Source organism: Eumetopias jubatus, unplaced genomic scaffold (assembly GCF_037043125.1).
Source record: "Eumetopias jubatus isolate StellerSeaLion01/CBP00866 unplaced genomic scaffold, mEumJub1_p1.0 scaffold_1, whole genome shotgun sequence".
Lineage (NCBI taxonomy): Eukaryota > Metazoa > Chordata > Mammalia > Carnivora > Otariidae > Eumetopias > Eumetopias jubatus.
The window spans coordinates 5,982,768-6,005,693 of NW_028274807.1; the positions used below are offsets into that span (position 1 = coordinate 5,982,768).

Genomic DNA, 22,926 nt, shown 5'->3' on the forward strand with positions numbered 1-22,926 from the left:
TATGATAGATAACATGTTAATAACCATGCTTTTAGGAAATCCATGTGTACCATTTGCCTCCTTGAATGTGGGAACATTTATGTCTCCTCTCACAGGTGATCAGCGAGTTTGAAGCCTCTCCTGACTCATTTTCCTACAGAATTCCCAACCTGAGTCGGAACCGTCAGTACAGCGTGTGGGTGGTAGCCGTGACTTCAGCTGGGAGAGGCAACAGCAGTGAGATCATCATGGTGGAGCCATTAGCTAAAGGTGCGCCCCTGTAGTAAAGACCTCATTTCCCACTCTCACTGGACTGTTTTTAAATCCTTACTCTACCAGAAATAAAGCTTACAATGCCCTAAAAATCACCAGAAAATCAGAACATCCCATGCTTTCACATTTCAGCTTAAGAAATAAGGTTGCTGCTAGCTGGCACTGGGCTTTTGTGCAAATCAGAAAAGAATCCCCCTAGAAGTGAACACATTGCTAAGGGTTAGTGGTTTTACAACTCAAAGTGTCTTAAGGAAAGTAAGGAAGAGGAGCCCGCCCTCACCCCTTGGGTAGGTGAAAATCACTACATAGCAACTTACCAGCGAAGTCCTACTTTCATCAGAAGCAAGCATCAAACTTCTTAAAGAGAAAATATGGAATTTGGAAATTTATAAATATAAGAAAATATTTAGCTCTTCTTCTATTGCTAGAATACTATAAACAAAGACTTTAATTAACAGTGGGAAGTCAGAGTCACCAAAGAATAAAAGTTCCTAAAAATGAATATAGAATCTACACATTGAGATGTTATACCGGTCCTAAAAAGCACATATAGGCACAGAATATTCTTATTCTACTTCTGATAATTGCTACCACCCAGTGTTTAGGGTACCACTAAATTAGCAGTTTGCATGAGTAAATGTACTAACATCACAATTCCAGGCCAGCAGGAGATACGCCCTGATTTTGGACTACACCACGGTGGCAATTTATTACTAACAAGGCTGCTAGGTGCCTAAAAGAGAATGTAAGAGGACATTCCAAGATTCCAATTTTACCTTGAAGAGCTCTTGATAACATCTCATTAATGTGATAGCTAAGAAAAAGAATGAAATAGTGAGGGGAAAAAGAGAATCTTGTCCCATTTTGAACACAACTGCAGATAGAAAGTAAATACATTGTTGGTAAGGAAAATAAAATCATGGATTTTTTTTTTTTTTGTCTATTGGACTCTTCAATTATGATATCCAGCCACCTCCAACACACACTCTCACATTAGAAAACAGTGATTATCAATGGGCATAAGGACTGTACCATGGGATAAAGGAAACCAGCCACATGAGATGCAGGATTAGTAATTGCTTTGCCTCCTCTCTACTTCTGTGTGTTCAGTGTCAGGCAGGCAGTTGGGAAAGTCCTTTTTCTCAAGAGACATCTGGCAGAAGTCAGATTTGGAGAGGGTTCGGCACCCAGACACCCCCATACCTGGGATGGGAAGAACCTACCTGGAAGACAGAGTCAGGTCCAGGAGTAGCCCTAGGCCCAGGAGTAGTTCTGCAGAACATCAGCTCGCTCTGCAGAGGTAGAGGCATAAGGGCTGCCAGAGAGGAAGGGGTCAGGCCAGAGAGACAGGAGAAAAACCAGGAGGGCAAGGCCGAGAATTCAACAGAGATGTTTTGGAAAAGAAGGAGTGGTCTGCCATGGCAGCAGATGCTGGGAGGTCAAGGGAAACAAGACTAGAAGTGCCCTGGGGTTGGCCACTCAGGGGACCTCGCGGACCTTCTTGCAAGCAACCTCATGGGAATGGGAGCTGATGAGGGGACCGAGTGGCTGGGAGGTGAGGAAGCAGATCTACTTTGCAGAAAGTTCTCTAAACACACATCACCTGGAAGAAGGCACAAGAAAGACAAGCTGGAGCGAGGGTGGGTCTCATGCGAAGAAAGGCTCTGGTTTTGCCATGGGTTAATATGTCAGCCAGAAGAGAATGTTTGCATGACAATGGTAGACCCAAGTGGAGAGGGGGAGGTAATAATCTGGGAGGAAGAGCAGGGCCACAGGACTGCGGTTTAGAGGAAGAAACACAAGTGGGTTTATAGGTTTGGTGACAGGAAATGCAGAGTTCCCAGCCTGTGTCTTCTATTTCCTCTACCAAGTATTAGGCAATTTGGGGAGTGGAGGAGAAAAGATCAGGAGCTTGAGAAGAGGAAGGACAGTTGGAAATCATCACTGCAGAGAAGTGGGAAGGAACTTCCTAACAAAACAGTAAGACTGGCAGGGAAAGTGGACAGTCCCGTTGAGGTCGGTGATTGTAAATCTATGGTGGGTCCTAAATTTCCATTGTATGGATTTCTCCAGAAATGTTCAGCTTCTCATGCTTAAGTGGGGTTCACCCAGAGCTAGGGTTAATCCAGATGGGTTTTCTGGAAAGGGGCTGAGCTAGGGAAGGGCTCAGGCTTGGAGGAGATGTTCCAGCCGAAAGGCTCTACCCAGAAGCCTCAGACACTGACTGGCAAACAACGAAGGCTGGAAGGTGCAATCTGGAGAGATGAGGCCACCGGCAGCCCAAGGAGACAGGTTCAAGTTATCCTGCAGTTGCTGGGAGATCGGCACAGGCAACAGCAATGGCAAATCTGTCAGCAGGTAGCGGAGTCCAAAATCCAGAGTTAGGGTCACAGAGAAGACTGCTGTTTAGTGAATGAAGTGGCAGAATGGAGTCATGAACCCAGTCCTGGAGGAACACCAACCCGAAGGAGCCCAGGGTTGGATTGGTTAGACTATTAGTCTATAGTATTAGACTATAGTCTAACCAATCTCAGGGTTGACAGAGAGCACCGCCACAGGGCTGAGGGCAGCGCAGGATCCAGAAGGGATGTCCAGGTTGCAAATGGACAGCAGTTTCTCAGAATCATTTGAGGTGCTTATTAAAAGACAGACTCCCTGAATCCACCAAAGATTCACCGAGTCACAGGTCAGCCTAGGAATCTGCACTTCTAACAGAGATTCTAGATGATTCTCTTGCCTGCTCTTGTTTAAAAACCAGATCTGGCGGGTTCTATCGCTTAGTCTTGGAATTTCGGACGAGGACCCTAAATTCCTGTGCCACAAATGGGCATTAATTCTATAAACTGGGTGTGTTGGGCTTCAAGATGAAGTGGTTCTGGCCTATATTTCTCAAAATGCAGATGGGAAATTATTCATAAGTCCTGGAATTGGTTTTAAGGGTTATAGCCAGCATATTAAAGTACGAAAATGGAATAGAGTCAAATAGTCCGGACTGACTTGAAAAAAATGAAACATGGTAAATATTAATTTGAGTCACTTTGTCTTCACTCACACACAACCCCCACCACATGTGTAGCTTCTGGGATTCAATGTGTTATGTGTTTCTTATGGTAGGGAGGGAGATGTTAAAAGGCTTGAAAGCCCTTAACTTTAGCTGGGTTCCCTAATCATCCCAGTTTTGCTGGAAAACATTCCTCATCATATAAAAGGATGGTCTGAAGGGTTTGAAATGGAAGGTGCCAAACCACCAATGCCAGAAATCCGATGCTCCCTGACCAGGATATTTTTGTTATGATGAGAAATCAAAAAGGTCAGTTACTGAGAAAGTGGTCTTTGCCATCCATGAACCATCTCTGAAGACCCTGCTCCAAGAAGGAAAAGTTTGCTGTAATTCTTGCTGCACAAAATGGGCCCAGCTTCTGAACCCAATGGCATTTCATCCCTGTCTCAGCTCTGGCCCACAACACTCAGAACAATGAAAATAGGAGTTGTATGGTAGACCTTAATGACCAAGGTTTGTGTTCTAGGCCAGGATGCCTCTGTAATGACTTGGCTCCATCTTTCATGAAATTCCAGCACTTCCCTGGGGAGTCTGCTCCCGTGCCCATTGGCCAGTCCAAACCCTCAAGCCCCAGATGATTCAGGGTCCCAACATTGGTCCCATCCTTATGGGTCCAGAATCAGATTGGGGCCACCTTTCATATGTAGCCTCCATGACTTTGCATCTGGCCTGGTTGAGCTTCCAGAGGGATCGTCCTTGAAGACAGTATCCCAGTGTATGGCTAAGACGGGGCACGTTGTTTTGCCTCTGGAAGACTGGGGTCTTGATGTCAGCTTCTGTGTCTCCCTCAAGAAGGTAACACTAAGAACCTGTCCGTGCTGGGCTCCTTAGTCTTCAAGGAGGTCCCTGCTCGTGTAGGTCCACTTGGGCTTTTTCCTCTCTACTCCTGCTACTTCAGGACTGTGCTGGTGCCAGATGCCTCTGGCCAATGTTCCTGTTGGAGCATCTGAATCACTGTCCCAAGCAAACTGTTGTTCTTCAAGAGAAGCTGCTCAGAAAGCATTCATTTTCCTTAATGTTTGTGCTGAAGATCAAGATGACACAATAAAGTCAGGAACGTACCACAAAATTGATAAATAGAAGTTGCCCCGTGTTACTAGTCCTTCTTTTAGCACTTTATGCCTTGTATTGTCTATTCTCTCAGATATTAAAAGTGTATTTTAATGTGCAGTTTTTGGTGTTGAGATAAATTGTTTAATAAAGGGCTGTGACAAATAATTGGGCTCATAGAAAACACAGCTTGGGGCTGCTGGGTTTATGAAGACCCAGATATTTAATTTGGGCTCCTCATGTTTAGTCAATAGAGGGGGAAAACGCTACCATAGGGATTTTCAGCTATTTGTATGTTCTTTTTTTCTAATTTTATTTTATTATGTTATGTTAGTCACCATACAATACATCATCAGTTTTTGATGTGGTGATCCACAATCCATTGTTTTTGTATGACACCCAGGGCTCCATGCAGTACGTGCCCTCCTTAATACCCATCACCGGGCTAAGCCATCCCCCCACCCCCTCCCCTCTAGAACTCTCAGTTTGTTTCTCAGAGTCCATCGTCTCTCATGGTTCGTCTCTCCTTCTGATTTCCCCCCCTTCATTTTTCCCTTCCTTCTCCTAATGTCCTCCCTGCTATTCCTTAGGTTCCACAAATAAGTGAAACCGTATGATAATAGCCTTTCTCTGCTTGACTTATTTCACTTGGCATCATCTCCTCTGGTCGCATCCATGTTGATGCAAAAGTTGGGTGTTCATCCTTTCTGATGGCTGAGTAATATTCCATTGTATCTATTGGACCACATCTTCTTTATCCATTCGTCTGTTGAAGGGCATCTCGGCTCTTTCCACAGTTTGGCACCAAAAAATCCCTTATACATCTCCTGATACCAGAGAATAGTGTTGGCAGGGGTATCACTAATCAGCTGTGCAGCATTCACCCTTTTGGGGGGGTGTCACTATATGGGGGAAGGTCATTTTGGCTTTTATGTCAATGAGGCTGTGCCATGATTGGTCTTCTGCTGTGTTTGGTGCTCCAGCTCCAGCAAGAATCCTGACCTTCAGTGGCACAGTGACTACTCCATGGATGAAGGACATCGCCTTGCCTTGTAAAGCTGTTGGGGACCCTTCACCTGCAGTAAAATGGATGAAAGACAGGTAACCAGTAACCTAATGTATGCCCTTAGCGAAACTGTAAGAGGTTACATCAGACATACCAGGTTGGATCTGGTGGTCTAATGCTGTATGCATTGCCACTCATGAAAATACCAGGAAAACACCAACTCTTCTGAGATGGGAGAGGAGGTGGGGCAGGGGATGGAATCTTGGCTTTAGTGCTAAAAGGGTCTGGTGTGTGGCCTCTATCTTCTGTAAATTCAGAGCCTTTACATTCATAACAGAATGCTTGCAAGGAAAATAGTCTAACCAATCCAATAATCTCTGTACTTTTTCATATAAATTTCCTGTATTACTGAGATGATCATGCCCAACATCATAGGAGACCTGGCACCCTGTCTTTCTCCTTCCAAGATAATAGCCCAACTAACCCTACTTCAAATGCTCTGAGAAATGACTTAGAGACGGAATGCATTAGGACTTAGTTAATATAAAATCTGGTTTTCCGTACTCAATAGTAATTATTAAAATAATAGCAGCCAAGATAGGAGGCAGAAAGTGAGTGAGATGTATTCTATCCTGTAACTTTTGTAAGTGCTTTCTCTATGTTCAGAAGACAAAATCAGGATATAAATAAAGAGCTGACAATTCACTAATGAACATGGAGATTTGATATAAAATGGATTCAGAAGAGTGCCTATTTTAAACAAAAGCACTTAAAAGACATAAACTATTGAAATAATGGTCTTGGTCCAGGGACCACTTTTCTCGTCTTTTAAAATCAGTTAACCCAAGGAAATAAATAAGCTCCCAGGGTCAAGAGCCATTCTGCCTGACGTGGGGATGGCTGGACAGTTGCCACCATGGTGGCGGTTATAATGGGGAAGGAACTCTTTTGTTCTAAGACCAACACATGACCCTCTTGAGAGACCACAGTTGACTCTTTTGGGGTCAAAATCATTAACAACTGTAAATCTAAGTAAGTCCACAAGAGACTGCCACATTTAGTTGTCCCTATGTGATTGGGTCAAAATGGCATTTCTACCCCAAAAGGAATTCCCAAGAGGAGGTGGCTCGTGCCTACATGGTGGAGGAAGGAGAGGCCCATTCAGGATGTGGCATACATTGACATATGTGAGAGCCAGAATCCCAGCCCTTGGCACAGATCTAACCTCCACATAGCATGTTCTACAAAGAATGAAATTCAGCTATTTGATTGTTTTTGTCGTGTAATCACAATTTAGTTCCAAGTATGCTGTTGACCTCAGAGAGAGTCTTTATGCTTTTCCCCAGCCTCAGCTAATTTGGATTGTAATTTCTTTAATCTGTGCCCTTTTTTTCCTGTGAGGTAGTAACGGGACACCCAGCTTAGTAACGATTGATGGGCGGAGGAGCATCTTCAGCAACGGAAGCTTCATTATCCGCACAGTGAAGGCGGAAGATTCTGGCTATTACAGCTGCATCGCCAATAACAACTGGGGATCAGATGAAATTATTTTAAATTTGCAAGTACAAGGTACAAAGTTTGAGGACTCTTTTTATGACATATTTACTATGTATGCCGATATGCAAAGAGTAAAATTGAACAAACTTAAAAATCAGCCTTTCTAAAGAGCTAATTGTTCATTTTGGAAAATGTAATGCAGCAAATCAAAGAAAATAAAAACACTCATAATCTCAAAGATGACACTATTTTTATTTTTGCATAGAGAGAACCTAGTCAAGAATAATGAGACTGAGAAAGTCCTTGATAACTTTCACTAACTGCAGAGTTTACATATGTGTAAGTGGAACCCAAAAACCACAGACCAAAAATAAGTCTGAATTGAGTTCTTTCATCTACTAATTAAACTTTTATATGCGATGTACGTTAAAAATCACGAACTGAAACTCTAAGGGTATTGCTATAATATTTAGTTCGGTTTTTCATACAGCGTATGTGGTTTTTCTTGATATCAAGCACAAAAAGTATGTGACAAATTCAAGATAGTTAAATTAAAATCATGTGTAAAATCCCAAATGGCCACTGACTGGGTTCAGGTTTGGGTAGAATAACTGAAGGGTATGCTTCTTGGGACTTAAGTGTTGTCACATTAATAAATCACAGCGAGTAAAAATAAAATCAGTATTGTCCTCAGTGGGAGGGAAGAGGAGGAGAACAATCATATTTTAAAAAAATAATGCAAAATTGGTCTGAAATTTCAAGTAAATTGGAGTCTATAGAATTCCATGGTGTTTCAGAAGATGGACATGATAGCGTGACTCTAAGTAGACGGGTCAGGTTTTCACGCCTTTGGGTTAATATATATGGGCCTCTCTCAGAGGAAAAGAGATGGACATTTTATGGGAAGTTTCTTTACAATTTGGATAACCTGATCCTGAATTTCTTCAATGTTCTGTCCTCGGTGCTGATCCAAAATAATATTGAGGCCCATTGGTTAGAAGTATGTATTCTTCAAACCTTGTATGAATGTGTGCAAGTTCATGTACAGCCACTCAGTGGCACACCTTTGATTTCCAGAACTGAGCGTGTGTGCGTGTGCGTGTGCATGTGCGTGTGTGTGTGTGTGTGTGTGTGTGTGTGTGTGTTGCATCTTGGGGGAGTAGCTAAAAAAAGTGGAAATTTTTGCAATTCTTTTTCCCACTAGCCACTCTCCCCTCCCCCTTCTCCCTCCTCTACTCTTCCCTCAACCAATATCCCCTCCCCCACTCTTCCCTCCCCCATCTCATCCCTGGGAACAGAACAGCTGAGTGGATGCCATTTATCTTTCTCACTTGGATCATGGCTGAAATTCAGAGTACTGTGAGCATCTTTAGTAAGTTTAAAGAAGATTTCAATCAGTGATGAACGACTCAGAAATTCAAGGAATGAGTGAGGAAATGAGTTAGATATAAACCCAAGTAGAAATGTGGTTGAATTTTTGTTAAATAATAGATTCACTCTGCTCTATCTCTTTAACCAAGGACATCAACTAAATAGACACTTTGACAGAAGTGAATTGCATATTTTGGCAACCTAAAACACTTATTTAATAAATGGCTGTTAAAAATGATTTGGTAAATGGCTGTTCAAGCAGATTAAAGGTGTGAAAAACTAATTCTTGTTTTCTAAAAACTGTTTCCTGTCTAGTTCCACCTGATCAGCCTCGGCTTACGGTGTCCAAAACGACATCTTCTTCCATTACACTCTCATGGCTCCCTGGGGACAATGGGGGCAGTTCCATCAGAGGTAAGAGCAATAGGTTGGCCACAGTAGTTGACTGTCACTAGCCCCAGGCTGATAAATGACACATATCCATCAAGTAATGGTTGTGTGTTAGTTATAATTAATTCTCCCACCACCTAAACAGCAAGCCACACACCTATTTCTATGGTATTGACTGAAACCCATCATTCATCCAAGGCATTCCATTCACAAAATTACCATTATGCCTCCAATCTGAGTGAAAGATTAATGAAGGCAGAAAAGAAAGAATTTGGTAATCTCTCCCCCAAGACTCTGCCTACTGTTTCTTCCCCATGTTGTCAACACTCCATCATTCATTCACTCCTGTATGCAATCATTCGTTAAAGTAATTAGTAATTACTAATTTAACTTAATTAGTAATTAAACAGTTATTGTTCCAATTTACAAAGCACAAAAAGATGGAGAACCTAGAGTTTAGATAGGAAATGATCTATCTGCACAAAGCTTTTGCACTGAGTCCGGAGCAGAAAAGAATAAAGGAAGTCTGTCCTGAGGAATGATATAGTGTGATAATTCTAGCCTGAGTATGGTTGGGGAAACATCATTCTGAGCAAGCTGTGGCCAAGGGAAAGGAAGAGAACCTAGAGGTCCTAGAGCACACAGGAGGGGACTTCCAAAGACAGAGGACATCCCTTCTTCTGAGTGAGGAGGGTGAGCAGACAACTGGAAATAAGGGGTCATTTCAGAGTGAAGCCAGTAGTGCCCGGGAGCCAGCTCCTTCCAGTTCATGAGAGCAAGCTGTCCTATCTCTTCCTCACATTATACCCAGCGATTGCACCCAGGCTGAGAATCATTACACACCCCAAAAACCAGAAATGCTACTGGTCAGGGCTTTATTTTTTTCTTTGAACAGCCAGTTGTTAAACATTTATCAGCACTCCACTGAGAGAAAGGGAGGATCTTCCTTTTTTTTTGGAAAAGAAAAAAGTTAGATTTTTTTTTTTTAAATCGTAAGCTGATTGGGGTAAGGTTGTGTTTGTATGTTTGAAGAGTGTGGGGAAGATTTGTAACAGCTACCATGTGAAATGCACAGGGAGTCATTAATAGACCAACAAAGTAATTGCCAAGAGGGAGTGAGGTCCCATCTGCATATAAATATCCCAAATTGTGGTGGTCACAATTTCACAGTCTCATCACCTTGTCAAGTGGGGCCGGACACCTGCAAGGAAGACTGAGTCACCGTTTACCAGAGCTGCTGACTGGCAGAACAAGAGTGGCCAAGAGTCAGAGGAGTGAGTGAAAATAGGCTCCTGGTGGAAATGGTCTACAGAAGGTTCTAGGCTGGTTAGAGAACACTGTTACGGAAAAAAAAAAAAAAAAAATGGAGCATCGAGGGAAGAGTTCAAGGGACTCTAGGACTCAAGGCTCAAATGGAGTAGAGTTTGGGTTCTGTAAGTGTGAGAGCCTGGGAGAGGTGGTACAGGAATTGTCAGAGCAGAAGGTCTTGAAAGTGAAGCCAATTTTGGTGATGAAGAGTTTCCAAGCAAAGGCAACTGGGGGTCCCTGAAATGCATTGGTAGCCAAAGTCATTGGCATGGGGGCTCCTGTTGCCAAGGATTACAAGAGCTTCCCAGATGCAATTCAGGTGGTGGACATTAGAAGGAAAGTGTTCTCCCCATGATGTTCAGGGCAGCAGGGAGGTGGTTTGGGCAGAGTTGGAGTGGAAGCCAGGTAATGACAGTGGGAGCATGGGGTACCCAGATCCCTCGCCCAGCTGTCAGATAACGCAGGAGCTTTGAGGGGTGCAGATCAAGGATACTGAAAGAGAAAATGAGGCTCCGAAAGGAGGAGGGACCCCAAGGCAGCAGAGGGCTAGAGGGGAGGAAAGGAGCAAAGAGTAGGGAAGATGGGGTTCCTGACCACAGAAGAATCAAGGACAGGTGACCTCCGTGTGAGGTCTTCAAAACACTTGATGCTGCCAGTGTGGGCCTAGGAGCTTCTGTAGCGCGGAGTTGAGAAGTGCTTTGCCTGTGTTAAAAATGGAGCCCATGGGCCAGAGGGGAGATAGCAGTCCACCAGCGTGAGGACAACGTGTACCAGGCAGACTGGTCCTGGGTCCCCTGGGTGTGAATGTGGAGGAGAAGGGGAATAGAGAAAACAGGCTCGGTTTGCCGAAATGGCTGGGGTAACAGGGATGGCAGCCATAACAAGGGGGAATGTCTCAGGGATCACAAGGGCCAGCAGATCTGGCTTCAGATTCTGCAGTTGGGGTTTGAATCTTACTGACTTACAGGACCCTCGAATGGTCACCCCCCCTCTCTGGACCTCAGTGTCTTGCTCTGCACCATGGAGATAATAATCACTATGTCCTAGATTTACATGAGGTACTGAACGTAGCAGGCTGAGGACAGTGCTTGGCACCTGGTGAGCACTCAAGAAAGGGACAGTTGATGTTCGTGGTCATGGAAGTCCAGATGATAGTGATCATGTACAGAAATGAATTTTTGGAAGGATTTTTCAGACTAAGGAGAAACCTGGTGAACATTGAAATGTTGGGATGGCTACAGGATTTAGAGCTATTTCCTTAGTGATTGTGGACTGGGTAGGGTATGGTTGAGGAGATTCCTACCCCCTTGACAACGTATCCCTTTTCCAGAGCTTTGGTTCTCTGAAAAAATAATTCAGCTCAGACCATGCTGATACCCAAGGATTCAGGCACGTATGCCCTGAGGGCAAATTTCTAGAGACTTAGTGTCCATCCTCTGCTACCTGCTACATCTTTTAAAAGGAAATGGGGAGAAAGTGGTTTTATCTCACCCCACCCATTAACGATACACCGTCGTAATGTCTGGCACGGCCTGAATACTAATGAGAACATCATCACAGCACTCCTCCCAGCCTGGGTTCAATTTCCTGGTTCATCAGGAAGACTTCAGATGTTCTCTTCCAAAGATGCATGAATGATGAGAATTCTCATCCCATACAAAATGCCAACATCCACCAGCCCTAGTAGAAAGGAAATAAGGCTCTTTTGAACATTTCTTGTGTTCTGTAGGATACATATTGCAATACTCCGAGGATAACAGTGAACAGTGGGGAAGTTTTCCAATCAGCCCCAGTGAACGTTCTTACCGCCTGGAAAATCTGAAGTGTGGTACTTGGTATAAGTTCACTCTTACTGCCCAAAATGGAGTGGGACCGGGACGCATCAGTGAAATCATAGAAGCGAAAACATTGGGGAAAGGTATGTGTGTCTTCTGCTGTCTGTATTTCCTCTGCTTTCCGGATTGAATGGGGGATTGCAATCACAGATGATGCGTCATATATCTGCACACTTGTCTGTGAGTTTGAACTTTGTTATTCCCAAAACGGGTTTGGGCGTGTTGCCGTGCAATGAGAGAGATGGCTGGTCTTCACACAATATCCTGGTTCTCTTACCTCATTACCTCATTTGCAGTGGAAAAGAAGAGCGTCATTTGCAAACCAAGGGCTTCAGGGCCAACATCACGTGCCCCGGCTGGGTCGCCATGAAATATGTCATTTGCCCTCTCACCTTCTAGCATGACCTTCCCCCTCCATCACCCTATGCCCCTTCTATCCATAACTTTCCCATTGCCTCCAAGGCCCCACTTTTCAGGTGGGAAGTGATTGGGGTAGACTGCTGACCTTTAATGTGAATTGGTTTTTTAATCTGAAACATGAACCTTTGAGGAGAGGAGCCCCTGGGGGGTGGAAATGGCGCTCGGCGGTGAAATTGCAGTCTGGGGCCACCAGTAAGGGGAGGGGTACAGTGGCCCAGAAGTGTAGGGGAGGCAGTGAAGAGAGGGTCTTTGGAGCTTCCCCTCATATCTGACCCTCATCTGGTGCACAGGGCCACACTGGATAGCAAAAGAGCGAGAAATGGGAAGGCAAAGGTGCTGCTTGGATCGGGCACCTGAGTTTTGGTTAAGATGCAGCAAGGGTTCAGAGGATGAGGGATTGATTTATGCAGAAATCTATCCATTAGGTCCCTGGGTTCCAGTAAGAAGTGCTTGGATCGTAAGAGACACCCGTTGGTACTTCCAAAATCCAACTAGACTTCTCTTGAGTCAGGTGCATCCACACAAGAATGGAAATGGGTCAGCTCAGCACACGGTACGGGATCCTTCAGAATCACTCAAGGAAACACATACATGAAAACAGCACCGTTCTTCAGGAGCTCTGACATACACAACAATAACCTCTACCCACCCAATTTTCCCTCTCATACTTAGGTTATTGTGGTTGGAGACAGCCCATTGGTCCACAGGTCCCTGTAATAGTGGACAAATTGGGACTGGTCTATGACCCAGACTTGGACTGAGCTCCTCACCCAGGTGGGGAAAGCAGCCAAGGGCTAATGCATGACTACGCTTATGGCCGGCGTTCGTGTATCCCATGAGCTGATCCCCACCATGCATTCTCCCACAGAGCCCCAGTTCTCGAAAGAGCAAGAACTCTTCGCCAGCATCAACACCACACGCGTGAGGTTGAACCTCATCGGCTGGAATGACGGCGGCTGTCCTATCACCTCCTTCACACTGGAGTACAGACCCTTTGGGACCACAGTGTGGACCACAGCTCAGCGGACCTCTCTCTCCAAGTCCTACATCCTATACGACCTGCAAGAAGCCACGTGGTACGAGCTGCAGATGAGGGTGTGCAACAGTGCCGGCTGTGCGGAGAAGCAGGCCAACTTCGCCACGCTCAACTATGATGGCAGTAAGCTGGCTGGCTTTATGGCCCTCCCACACGTGCATGTGCTTACTGTCCCTTTCCCATCCAACATTCATCCTGGGCACAGAGTGACCAGTGCCCTCAGATCCCTTTAGGCTTCGGGGTCATTCAGCTGGCTCCCTGTGGGGCTCCCTAGTTCACTGTGTTCACGGGACCGTGGCTCTGCTCCAGAAATAAGGGTCCGAGGGCCACTGGGAATCTCCTTAGGGAATCATGGTGCAGTAGTGATTTCTCTTCGGGCTGAAGGATTCTTTACCTTCCCTTACCAAACACGTGGTTCTGTGCATTTGTCAATGACTGTGTGCTAACACTGCTTTTGTTGTCTCCCCACCCGTCCCCCACCCCATCCCAACCCACATAACTCCGTCTTTGCTCTCATTTAGCCCTTAGACTGCATGTGCAGAAACAGTCTTCATGGTACAGGAGCTTCTGGTAGTCCCTGATCAGAAATGCAGGCACTGATGAAAGTAATATAATATCACAGGATGTTAGCGTGTGCCCCACCCTGCCCCTCCCTTCCACACATGTGCAATTTGCTTGGATTTTCTGAAAACCAGGAGGGGTATCTTGTGATGTTTAGTCAACCAAAAATAAACAATAGAAATTTTTATACTTTTTTTTCCTACAACTAGTATCAAAGGCCATTGATTGATATCTGAACAAATGCCCAACCCAGTGAAGCTGAAAGATAGTGGGATGATCGTTAAGAGGTTAGGGAACTTCAGAAAGTCTTAAATAGCAGCATGTTGGTGCTGATTTCTGCAGCTTTGCAGTGACTTTCACTCAGGGAAAAGCAGTGATTGAGTTAGGTGCTCAGTCACAAGGTAAAACCTGCCACAGTTCATCAGGATGTTGGGAGCTCCTGGCTTAGCATCCTCCCCCACCCCTCCAAGCTTTCTGGCCAACGCCACTGACCAGGTCAGACCACAGAGTTGGATAGCCTAGCCCGGAAAGTCTGAATCCGAGCAGACTAACTTTCTAGGCCTCAGTTACAAGTGACGTCATTCAAGGGTGTCCCATCCCAAAACACCACCCACAGGCAGAGCAGCCCTTCCTACTGGCTTTCTCCTCCAACAGGGTTTAATTCTTTGACCTTACAGAATAAAGGACTTTGACTTACCAAACACTTTACTTTGCATTTAAGAGTTCCCCAAAGTCCTCTGCCAGCAGGTACACATTTGGGCAGTAAGCATATTTCTTACTTTAGCTTATTGGCTTACATGAAGTGACTTACGATAATCACATGCTGTCACGAAGTTTCTGTTTAATGTAGATGCCAGAGCGTGGGCTTCAGTGTGCACATTGGTGATATGGTCATGCTAATCTTTTAATTAGAAACGACTCGCAAGCAGAATTTGAAACTGTGATTCAAACTTGGAGAGCACTCTGCAGAATTTAAATGCTTGTCTTCTTAAAAAAAAAAAAAATGATGCTCTCATTTTATCCAGGATCTTAGATTATAATCATGCAAAAGTTCTGTGAGCTACATTTAAATTCCTGAAATCTGAAATAACTTTATTACACTAGGAAATAAAATTACGTATTTACATTTTCCTTGAAAAGGATCGTGGATTTCTTTGAACCGATCTCCTGGATATAGAGCTTTAATATCTCTTTTGTCCTATCTGGCTGAAGATTTCCCTTTCATCTGGGGAGAAACAAACACTGACAGTTAGCCTCACACCTATACCAGTCAGATCTCAGATTCTTCCATGTCTGTATTTGACTCTTTCTTCTGCCATTTCCTTAGCCAAACGTTTGCGCGTGTGCCTGTGCTGCCTTAGTTTTGCAGACCAGCTTCCCCTGCATCCTCTTCCGTGGGTTCTGAGCATCTGCAGACGTGGGTTTCCAGCTGAAAATATGGCGCATTTGGAAGAGCCCTTTACTTGACCTGGGCTGTTAACATAGGCGACTAGGATTCAATTATCCTGCTCTACTTACTAAGTGCAGGATAAAGACCACTTTTGCTCAGGAGGAAACTGCATTATTTTTGCATTATTTTTCCTAAACAATTGACTTCCTGGCCCTTGTTTTACATGGAAAATACAGTGGGATGGAGCATCTTATGTAATGGAAGGTGCCAAAATGCATGCCCCGTAAAGTGCAGATGTATGTTTGAAACTCTGCACCTGTTGCATTCAGCCTCTGCCTAGTAAGCAGCTTCAAGTAGCTCAGAGTTCAGTCTACTTAGGTGTTTCCTTATAATTCTAAATAATCTGAATTTCCTAACGCTGTATAATAATGTCTGATCACTAAGGAGCTTGCTTTGGAGACTCAGATGCTGCGTCTTTGAAAAGTTGTCTGCAGCTCTTACACCCTAAAATGAGAGTTTCTAAAGTAGATAAAAAGCAGGTGAATCACCAAACCAAAAGGGACGCTAAGCTTCTTTAAGCCAGTATATCTGGTACGGTCTCCCTGCAGACTCCTGTCTACTGGCCAGACCTATTGTTCCTCCTTTGATGTGCAGGTTTTCAAGCAGTTGTACTATGGGTGACAATTCCAGCGAAATGCATGTGGCTTTTTTAAGCACCTAGCCTGGACATTGTGCTTTCAAGTGCCTGCACCTAGCAGTACATTGCAAAATGAAGTCCCTTTCAAAGAAATGGGCTTCAGCCTTTGTGCAAATCCTGATTTGATGTTTTGTCAAGTAAGTGGCAAGTTGGGCAGAGGAGGGGCGTGAGAAAGTAAATCAACGAGCCAGGACCTAGGCAAAGAACACCTTTCATTTCTCATCACCCTGGACACCCTTGGATCACACAGTGCGCCTCTTGTAACCATCATCCCTAAACCCTCCGCCATGCTGTCTTCATTAATAGTCATCTAACATCATGGCCCTGCTTTCAGGTACAATCCCTCCACTCATTAAGTCAGTTGTCCAAAGTGAAGAAGGCCTGACGACCAACGAGGGGCTCAAGATGCTCGTGACCATCTCCTGCATCCTGGTGGGGGTCTTGCTGCTGTTTGTGCTCCTGCTGGTGGTGCGGAGGAGGAGGCGGGAGCAGAGACTGAAGAGGCTGAGAGGTGAGTGGCAGCCCCGCAGTCACCTACCTGCTCGCACCACTGGACAGCCGGCCTGGCGGGCGCTACCGCCGAGGAGAAGGGCTTTTATTCTCTAGGCCAGGTTCCCCAACTGCCAGACTCTGTGCCGCGCCTTCAGCAGGGCCGCAGAGCCTTAGGGGAAGAGTCGCACGGATGTTACTACCCAACACAATCAGACATTGCGGGAGGGTCAACCTCACACTGGTCTCCTAAATCCTAGAAATCAGCAGGCAGAGACAGTTATTTTCTCGTGGGTCTTTCAACTCTGCTCGCCTTAATTCTCAGCCATTGCAGCAAGGCCATCAATTATGGCGTCCTTTAAAAAGACCGATCACATTTGCTGTGGCAATGAGAACTATTCTATTGCCAGGAAGTGGAAATTGAGGGCTTATGGGAAAGCACTGTGAGGCAGAAAACACACCCTTTCCCAAATTAGAAATGTGAGCTAAAGCTCAGTGTAAGAGTTTCACTCAAACAACAAAAAAACCATGGAAGACAAGAGCCTCGGCCGGACGAGAGCCATTGTGAGCAGGCACCGTCATTATTATGTCCAGCTCGGTGAGGTCCGGGTGACGAAGCTATTTCTAGCTCCTGGCCAAAAGCCCTTCCTTACCCTTGCTCTGCAGTGTGAGGAAAACGAGCTTTCTCCAACATGAAACCCCATGCAGGAAGAGTGGTTCTGACTCCTTTGCTTTTCATCTGTCAGAGTATTTAACGAAGTCCTTTTTTTGTTAAAATGCATGGACGCGATGTTTGCATTTAATCAGTCCAGTGTGGAGTAATGTCAGGCAGCATCCTGCATATTCCTCAAAGTTACATCTGAGGAACAAGTCTGGAAGCCCAGGCCCCAAGACCTATCTGTGACATCCCCAGACATCGCTGATACAAACGGAAAACATTGACATCTTCTGCAAACACTTCAGTTGGCTATCATCTCATGAGAGCAGCAGAACATGGTGAAACTTTCTCTTGTCTGTGCTTATGCGAAGCATTTCTCTTTATGTGGCCCTAACACAGTTTCCTTTCAATTTGCTTCCACTTAACTGAAAAATTAAAATATTTGAAGTACATCACACTCCATCTGTACACCCTTCCATTTAAATCTCCCACAGCCCCATCATTCAGGTGAGCCACCGGTCTCATTGAAATATCCTTGCTAAATTCTGTTAACCACTTATTTAATTTTGCAGACTTACCCTAGTAAATCCTATATATCCTAAGCACCATGCTTGCTGTTTGATGTACCAAGATGAAGAGAAAGAGCCTTCTGAACTTTGGGTTTAGTGTGGGAGGCAGACACATGAGCATCTACCAGGAAAAGAACAAAAATGTCATGAATATTAAAATAGGGCTTCAAATAAATCCTACATACGCTCAAAAGAAGGAGCAATTAATCCCAACCGGGGAGAGAAAGGGATGCCATCTAAGAACTACATAAGAGCAACATATTGCTTAATACGTTGAGAAATCCAGTATAAGGTGAACTGTGTTGGATTACATTCACAAGTGCTCATCACTAAGATACCAAAAGGATGTTTTTCTAATCCTTTCACAGACAACAGAATCCCATATTCTGGACTTTACAGACAATATTATTGAGGAGCCAATAACTGACAGACCAACACAGATCTGTCCTTGTTGCATTTAGATGGCCAGGTCTAACTAGCTGCATTTCAGAGGTTATGAATTGTTCATGTAACATCTTCTAAAACCAACAGTAAATTTTTTCTCTTAATCATTTCCATTTGATCACAAGGGTTTGGCAGCAAATGCATTAAACGTGAAGGTACTCCTTCCTGGTATTCTACCACCCTCTGCCAAATTCACCATTCCTTTCCCCCCAGTTCTACTGAATTACTCCTTCCTTCCCAGCTGTTGTTTAATTTGCCCTATTCTACTCATAATCTAAGCACCCCAGTCTCTAAAGATTCTGAAGATGCCTCTAACCCTTACCAACATATTGGGCTGTACTGATGGTGGGCCCATGCACCTTTATTGTTTTTCTTAACAATGTCTTATCATTCAGGGATTGTTTTGCAAGGGCTCCCGCCAGAAAATATCCTGGGACTGGCATTGTTACTGTGGACACCTCTACTCCTAGACACCAGTATTTCATAAAGGCTTTTGGTAAAGAAAGCAATACATCACATCAGAGAGCACAACCTTTCCTTCCCCGGAAACGGTTTTGTTTTCTTTGTGCCCGAGGAAAGACAGAGCCCGCACAAAGGTTTCAGCAGGAAGAAAACAAATACTATGGGAAAGAGTGTTTATTTATGCAAGATGCTGGGGAGCAAAGAATTCCAGGAAAACAGATTGCCGAAGTACAGAAGTGTCTGCTGTCTTGCATTTTGCACGCGCTTCGCAAAGCCTTCCAAACCCAGAGTCGGACAAGAAGGCAGTGAGAATGCAAAGGACCAGGCATCCAATTCCACATGCTTCCTAACAGCACATTTTATTTATTTATTTATTTATTTATTTATTTATTTATTTATTTAATTTTATTATGTTATGTTAGTCACCATACAATACATCACTAGTTTTTGACGTGGTGATCAGCACATTTTAATGCGGACGCACAGAATTAAATTCAAATCAACAAACCACATCTGCCATGTGCTGGCCATCACCGTTTTTATTAAAACGAACATAAAATTTTCTTATTAACCACTTCTGTATCTTGAGCACAAGGGTTTGGTTAGGTCCCAAAGCGAAAAATGAGGACTACAACCCTGTCCCAGAACCACAGAAGCTGACACTCTAGTGGCAGTGAGTAAAGGCTTACAACAGACAGACATCTTTCTCTAACTGTGAAAAGTGCACCATGAAAGGACAGAGTAGGTGACATAGGTTACTGGGGGCAGGGGGGCTGGTCTTGCCCCCAAAACATCTCTCTTTTAGTCCAGCAGAGCCCACACAATGTTAATTAATGACATAAAATGTTTCCAACTCACTCATAGAGGAAAACTGTAGCCAGAGCTTAATGAAGTGTGTGCCTACCTATTAAACAGAGCTCAGTGGTAGAGTCACCTAGTTACAATCTGACCCACATAAGGCACAGATCCTGTGCCTGGATTAGAATGAGTTCAAATATATTTACAGATTCAACAGAAAGGGTTGCGTCATACAATATTTTTATTGTCCCAAATAAAGAGATTTCTAATAATATGTCAGCGTTGCTTAAACAACAGGATCAAAACTGAAAATAAAATTTGGGTTATAGCAAAATATTGTGGGATTCCTAATGGACACTGTTAGCGTTACTATTTAAGGTCAACTTCGTATTTTTGACCTTGTTTGCTAGATGTTTATAAGCAAGGTATGTTTTACCATGTAGACAAACAACCTAGTTAGGCGAATATAACATAACATTCTTTTGGGTAAAAATGAAGAAAGAAGGAAGGAAGAAAGGAGGGAGGGAGGGAGGGGGGGAAAGAAGGAAAGGAAAGGAAAGGAAAGGAAAGGAAAGGAAAGGAAAGGAAAGGAAAAAAAGAAGGAAAAGAAAAGGAAGATAGGACTCAAGCAATTTAGCCAACCTATATTTCTTCCTTCCTGAGAACTTTACTAATTTTAGAGCATAGCGACCTCCTAAGTCTAAATTGTCTGCAAGTGCTACATTTTTTTTTAAATCTGTAACCTTATCCAGGAGTCCAGAAGCCACATTTCGCTTGTAATCATGCCCTGATTTTTCCCCACTTCCAAATCCTTCGAAGTTCTAGATTACAGAACAAATCTCTGGCTGGGTCCATAATCCCAGAAGCCCTAATCTTGTAAAAATTTGATTCCCACATCAAGCAATCAACACCAGTATCACTAAAAACTTCCTCCTTTAGTGTGAGTCTACCCAAGAAGGTGCAAAGTTATGTTGGCACCAGCCAGTTGGGTCAACTGGCATGCCAAGCCTAAAAGCTACTTCTGGAACTTCAAATAAACTAAAGATAAAAATCAATGGAGGATATAAATTTTGACCATGCTTCTGTGGCAAATGCCTTTCTTCCTGTGAACAGAAGCCTAGTTATTTTAAGCATGCTTTGAAATGGGTTAATATAAAAACAGATCAGTTCCGGAAGGCCATTCCCAGAGAGAATGTGGCCTCGTGGTTCTACATGGGCACAGGTGAAGGGACGGGCCATGAGGGATGGCCAGCATCTGCTGAGCTCCAACATCCCATTCATCTGTTCTGCAAATGAGCTAAATGCTTTCTTTAGTTGTAAGACCAAAAATTCGCTTGAATTTAATAATCTAAAGGAAGAGCAGTGTAGAGACTTCTTCACCAAGCTAATGAATGTCCAAACTGTGGTTTATTTGAGATCAGAAGCATGTGCTCTGAAACTTTATTTCTCTTCCTTCCTTCCTCCTTCCTTCCTTCCTTCCCTCTTTTCTTTTTTTTTTCTTTTTTTAAGCCTTAATTTCTTAATAAAATTATTCTTTCAAAACTCCAAATTTGCAATAGGAGAATTGAGTAAAAGGGGTCTCTGTGTCAGAGTGGGGAGCAAAGGAGCATTAAGATGGCAGCAGGGCCAAGCCAAGGGCAACCAGTGGAGCGAGGTACAGAGAGCGGGTAGTCAGGAGGGAGAGAGTTGGCGTCAGCTCTGGCGACTTGCCCCGCCTGGGTGTTCTAGTTGGTTCGTGTTTGTACTTGCAGTTTTCTTAGAGTGCAAGTATATATTGTTTTCTTTTTTGGATATTTATTGAGTTGTGGTCTTTGGATCACCTTTCATAGCATGCTGATGATTGGAAGTCCTATTTGTCATCTGGTGAAAAAACATAAATGCAGGCTCAAAGCTCTTACGAAAAGAGCTACTTTATGAGACCCATGAGACCCATTTCAATTCCACAGAAAAGCAGGGATTGATGTCAGGGGGTTTGCAAAGAACTCTTGATAGATAGTAAAGCTAGGTAAAATCTGCTACTCGCAAGCTGGTTTTTATTTTGGGGGGTGTGTGCAAGTCGCTGCCCAACAGAAGTATGAACCTAAGCATATTCCACTTCACCTAAGTAGAACTTCAGAAATGAAAGTGTAGTCGTGTGGCCATGAATGGTTTTTCTCTTTTTTAATGAAACATTTGGGCACGCAAAATATGATCAGCTCAGACTCTCAGTTGGTACAGCTGTGGTGCTTGAGACCTGCCTTGTGCTCCCCCGAGGCACATGGCGGCGCTGCCTGGTGGATGAGAACTTTGCGCTGTGTGTAGAACCCCGATGGGAAGAGTGGTCCACAAAAAGAACATGGGAACTGGGCGAGACCACGCTATAGTACTCGTTACCCAACAGGGGTGCCTCTTTCCAAGAGCCCACTGAATCATGCAGTAATCGATAGAGGACTCATATCTACTTTTTCACCCTCTTCCTCTTCCATTAAGCTTAACTCTACACTACCCTGTCTTTGTTTTTCCACAGCAGTGCAAAAAGATAGAGTGTAAACTTGATATTATATTATGCTCTATTTTGCCGATATGGAAACTTAAGGGAACTTGTCCAAAATTACATACCAGGACAGAGCGAGAGAGAGTGCCCAGCTTGCTGCTGCCCAACCCCAGTTCTCTTTCCATGAAACTTCCTCAGATTTGGGAATGGTCAAGAAAGAAATGGGACATCCCATCAATATTGTTCACTTTGAAGGTGTTGTCAATGAAACATGGAGTCAGAAGATATATTAACACAGAATCAACAGCTACTTTATAATTTTATTTTTTTTTCGCATGGAAAATATTTGGTTTATTCATTTTTTATCTCTATACTCAATACCTCTGTCTTCCATATCTTCTACCTGATGTCCTTCTCTCTGTATTATTGAAAGACAATTCTATACTCAGCTGCATCGCTTCTCACCAGCTCCTGAATCCTCATGGTCTCACTTCCATTCCCACCCCTCAAATGCTCTCCTGAAGGCAGATGACCAGTTACCTTCTGATCACCAAATTCTCCTTCCAGCTACCATTTGCTAGGACTCTTTGCACATTCAGAGTGTTAGCAAACGTTATTTTTCGAAACCCCTTCCTTCCAAATATCCTGGTGATATTTCTCTATCACGCCCCAGCCCAGAAGATTAACAGGGAAACACAGAGCCAAGGATGGATATGCAGGAGTAGAAAAGGACTTTAGGAAAGTTGTCACAAAGTCTAAATCTCAGATTGAGCTGAAATTTGTGGGGGGGAAATGTGACAGGCTACACAAGAGGCTGTTTAGCAAGAACAAGCCTTGAGATGATGTTCTCATATTAACAGATGGCAGGTGGAAAGAACGACTCAATGTCTGTCTTGCTTTGATGTGCACCAGGAGAAGTGCTATTCAAACCATAAAATGTGGAGCAAGAATTATAAAAAAGGAAGAAAAGGACAGAGAGGGAGCAGGAAGGAGGATAGGAGAGGGGAGAGAGGGAGGGAAAGAAAGACAGGGAGAGAAGGAAGGGATGAAGGAAAGATGGAAGGAAGAGTGGAAGGAAGGAAGAAAGGAGGGAGGGAGGGAAGGAAGGAAGGAAGGAAGGAAGGAAGGAAGGAGGAAGGAAGGGGGAAGGAAGGAAAGA

At 44.0% G+C, this 22,926-nt stretch overlaps 1 protein-coding gene across 1 annotated transcript in view; it reads left to right on the top strand.

Moving 5' to 3' along the window:
• DSCAM (DS cell adhesion molecule) overlaps window positions 1-22,926 on the top strand; it is a 672,449-nt gene that overhangs the window by 610,342 nt on the left and 39,181 nt on the right. The window contains exons 21-27 of the mRNA XM_028126500.2: window positions 96-249; window positions 5,347-5,464; window positions 6,775-6,938; window positions 8,553-8,651; window positions 11,665-11,853; window positions 13,059-13,349; window positions 16,209-16,385. Coding sequence (XP_027982301.1) covers window positions 96-249; window positions 5,347-5,464; window positions 6,775-6,938; window positions 8,553-8,651; window positions 11,665-11,853; window positions 13,059-13,349; window positions 16,209-16,385 — 1,192 coding nt within the window. The remainder of the gene's footprint in view (window positions 1-95; window positions 250-5,346; window positions 5,465-6,774; window positions 6,939-8,552; window positions 8,652-11,664; window positions 11,854-13,058; window positions 13,350-16,208; window positions 16,386-22,926) is intronic.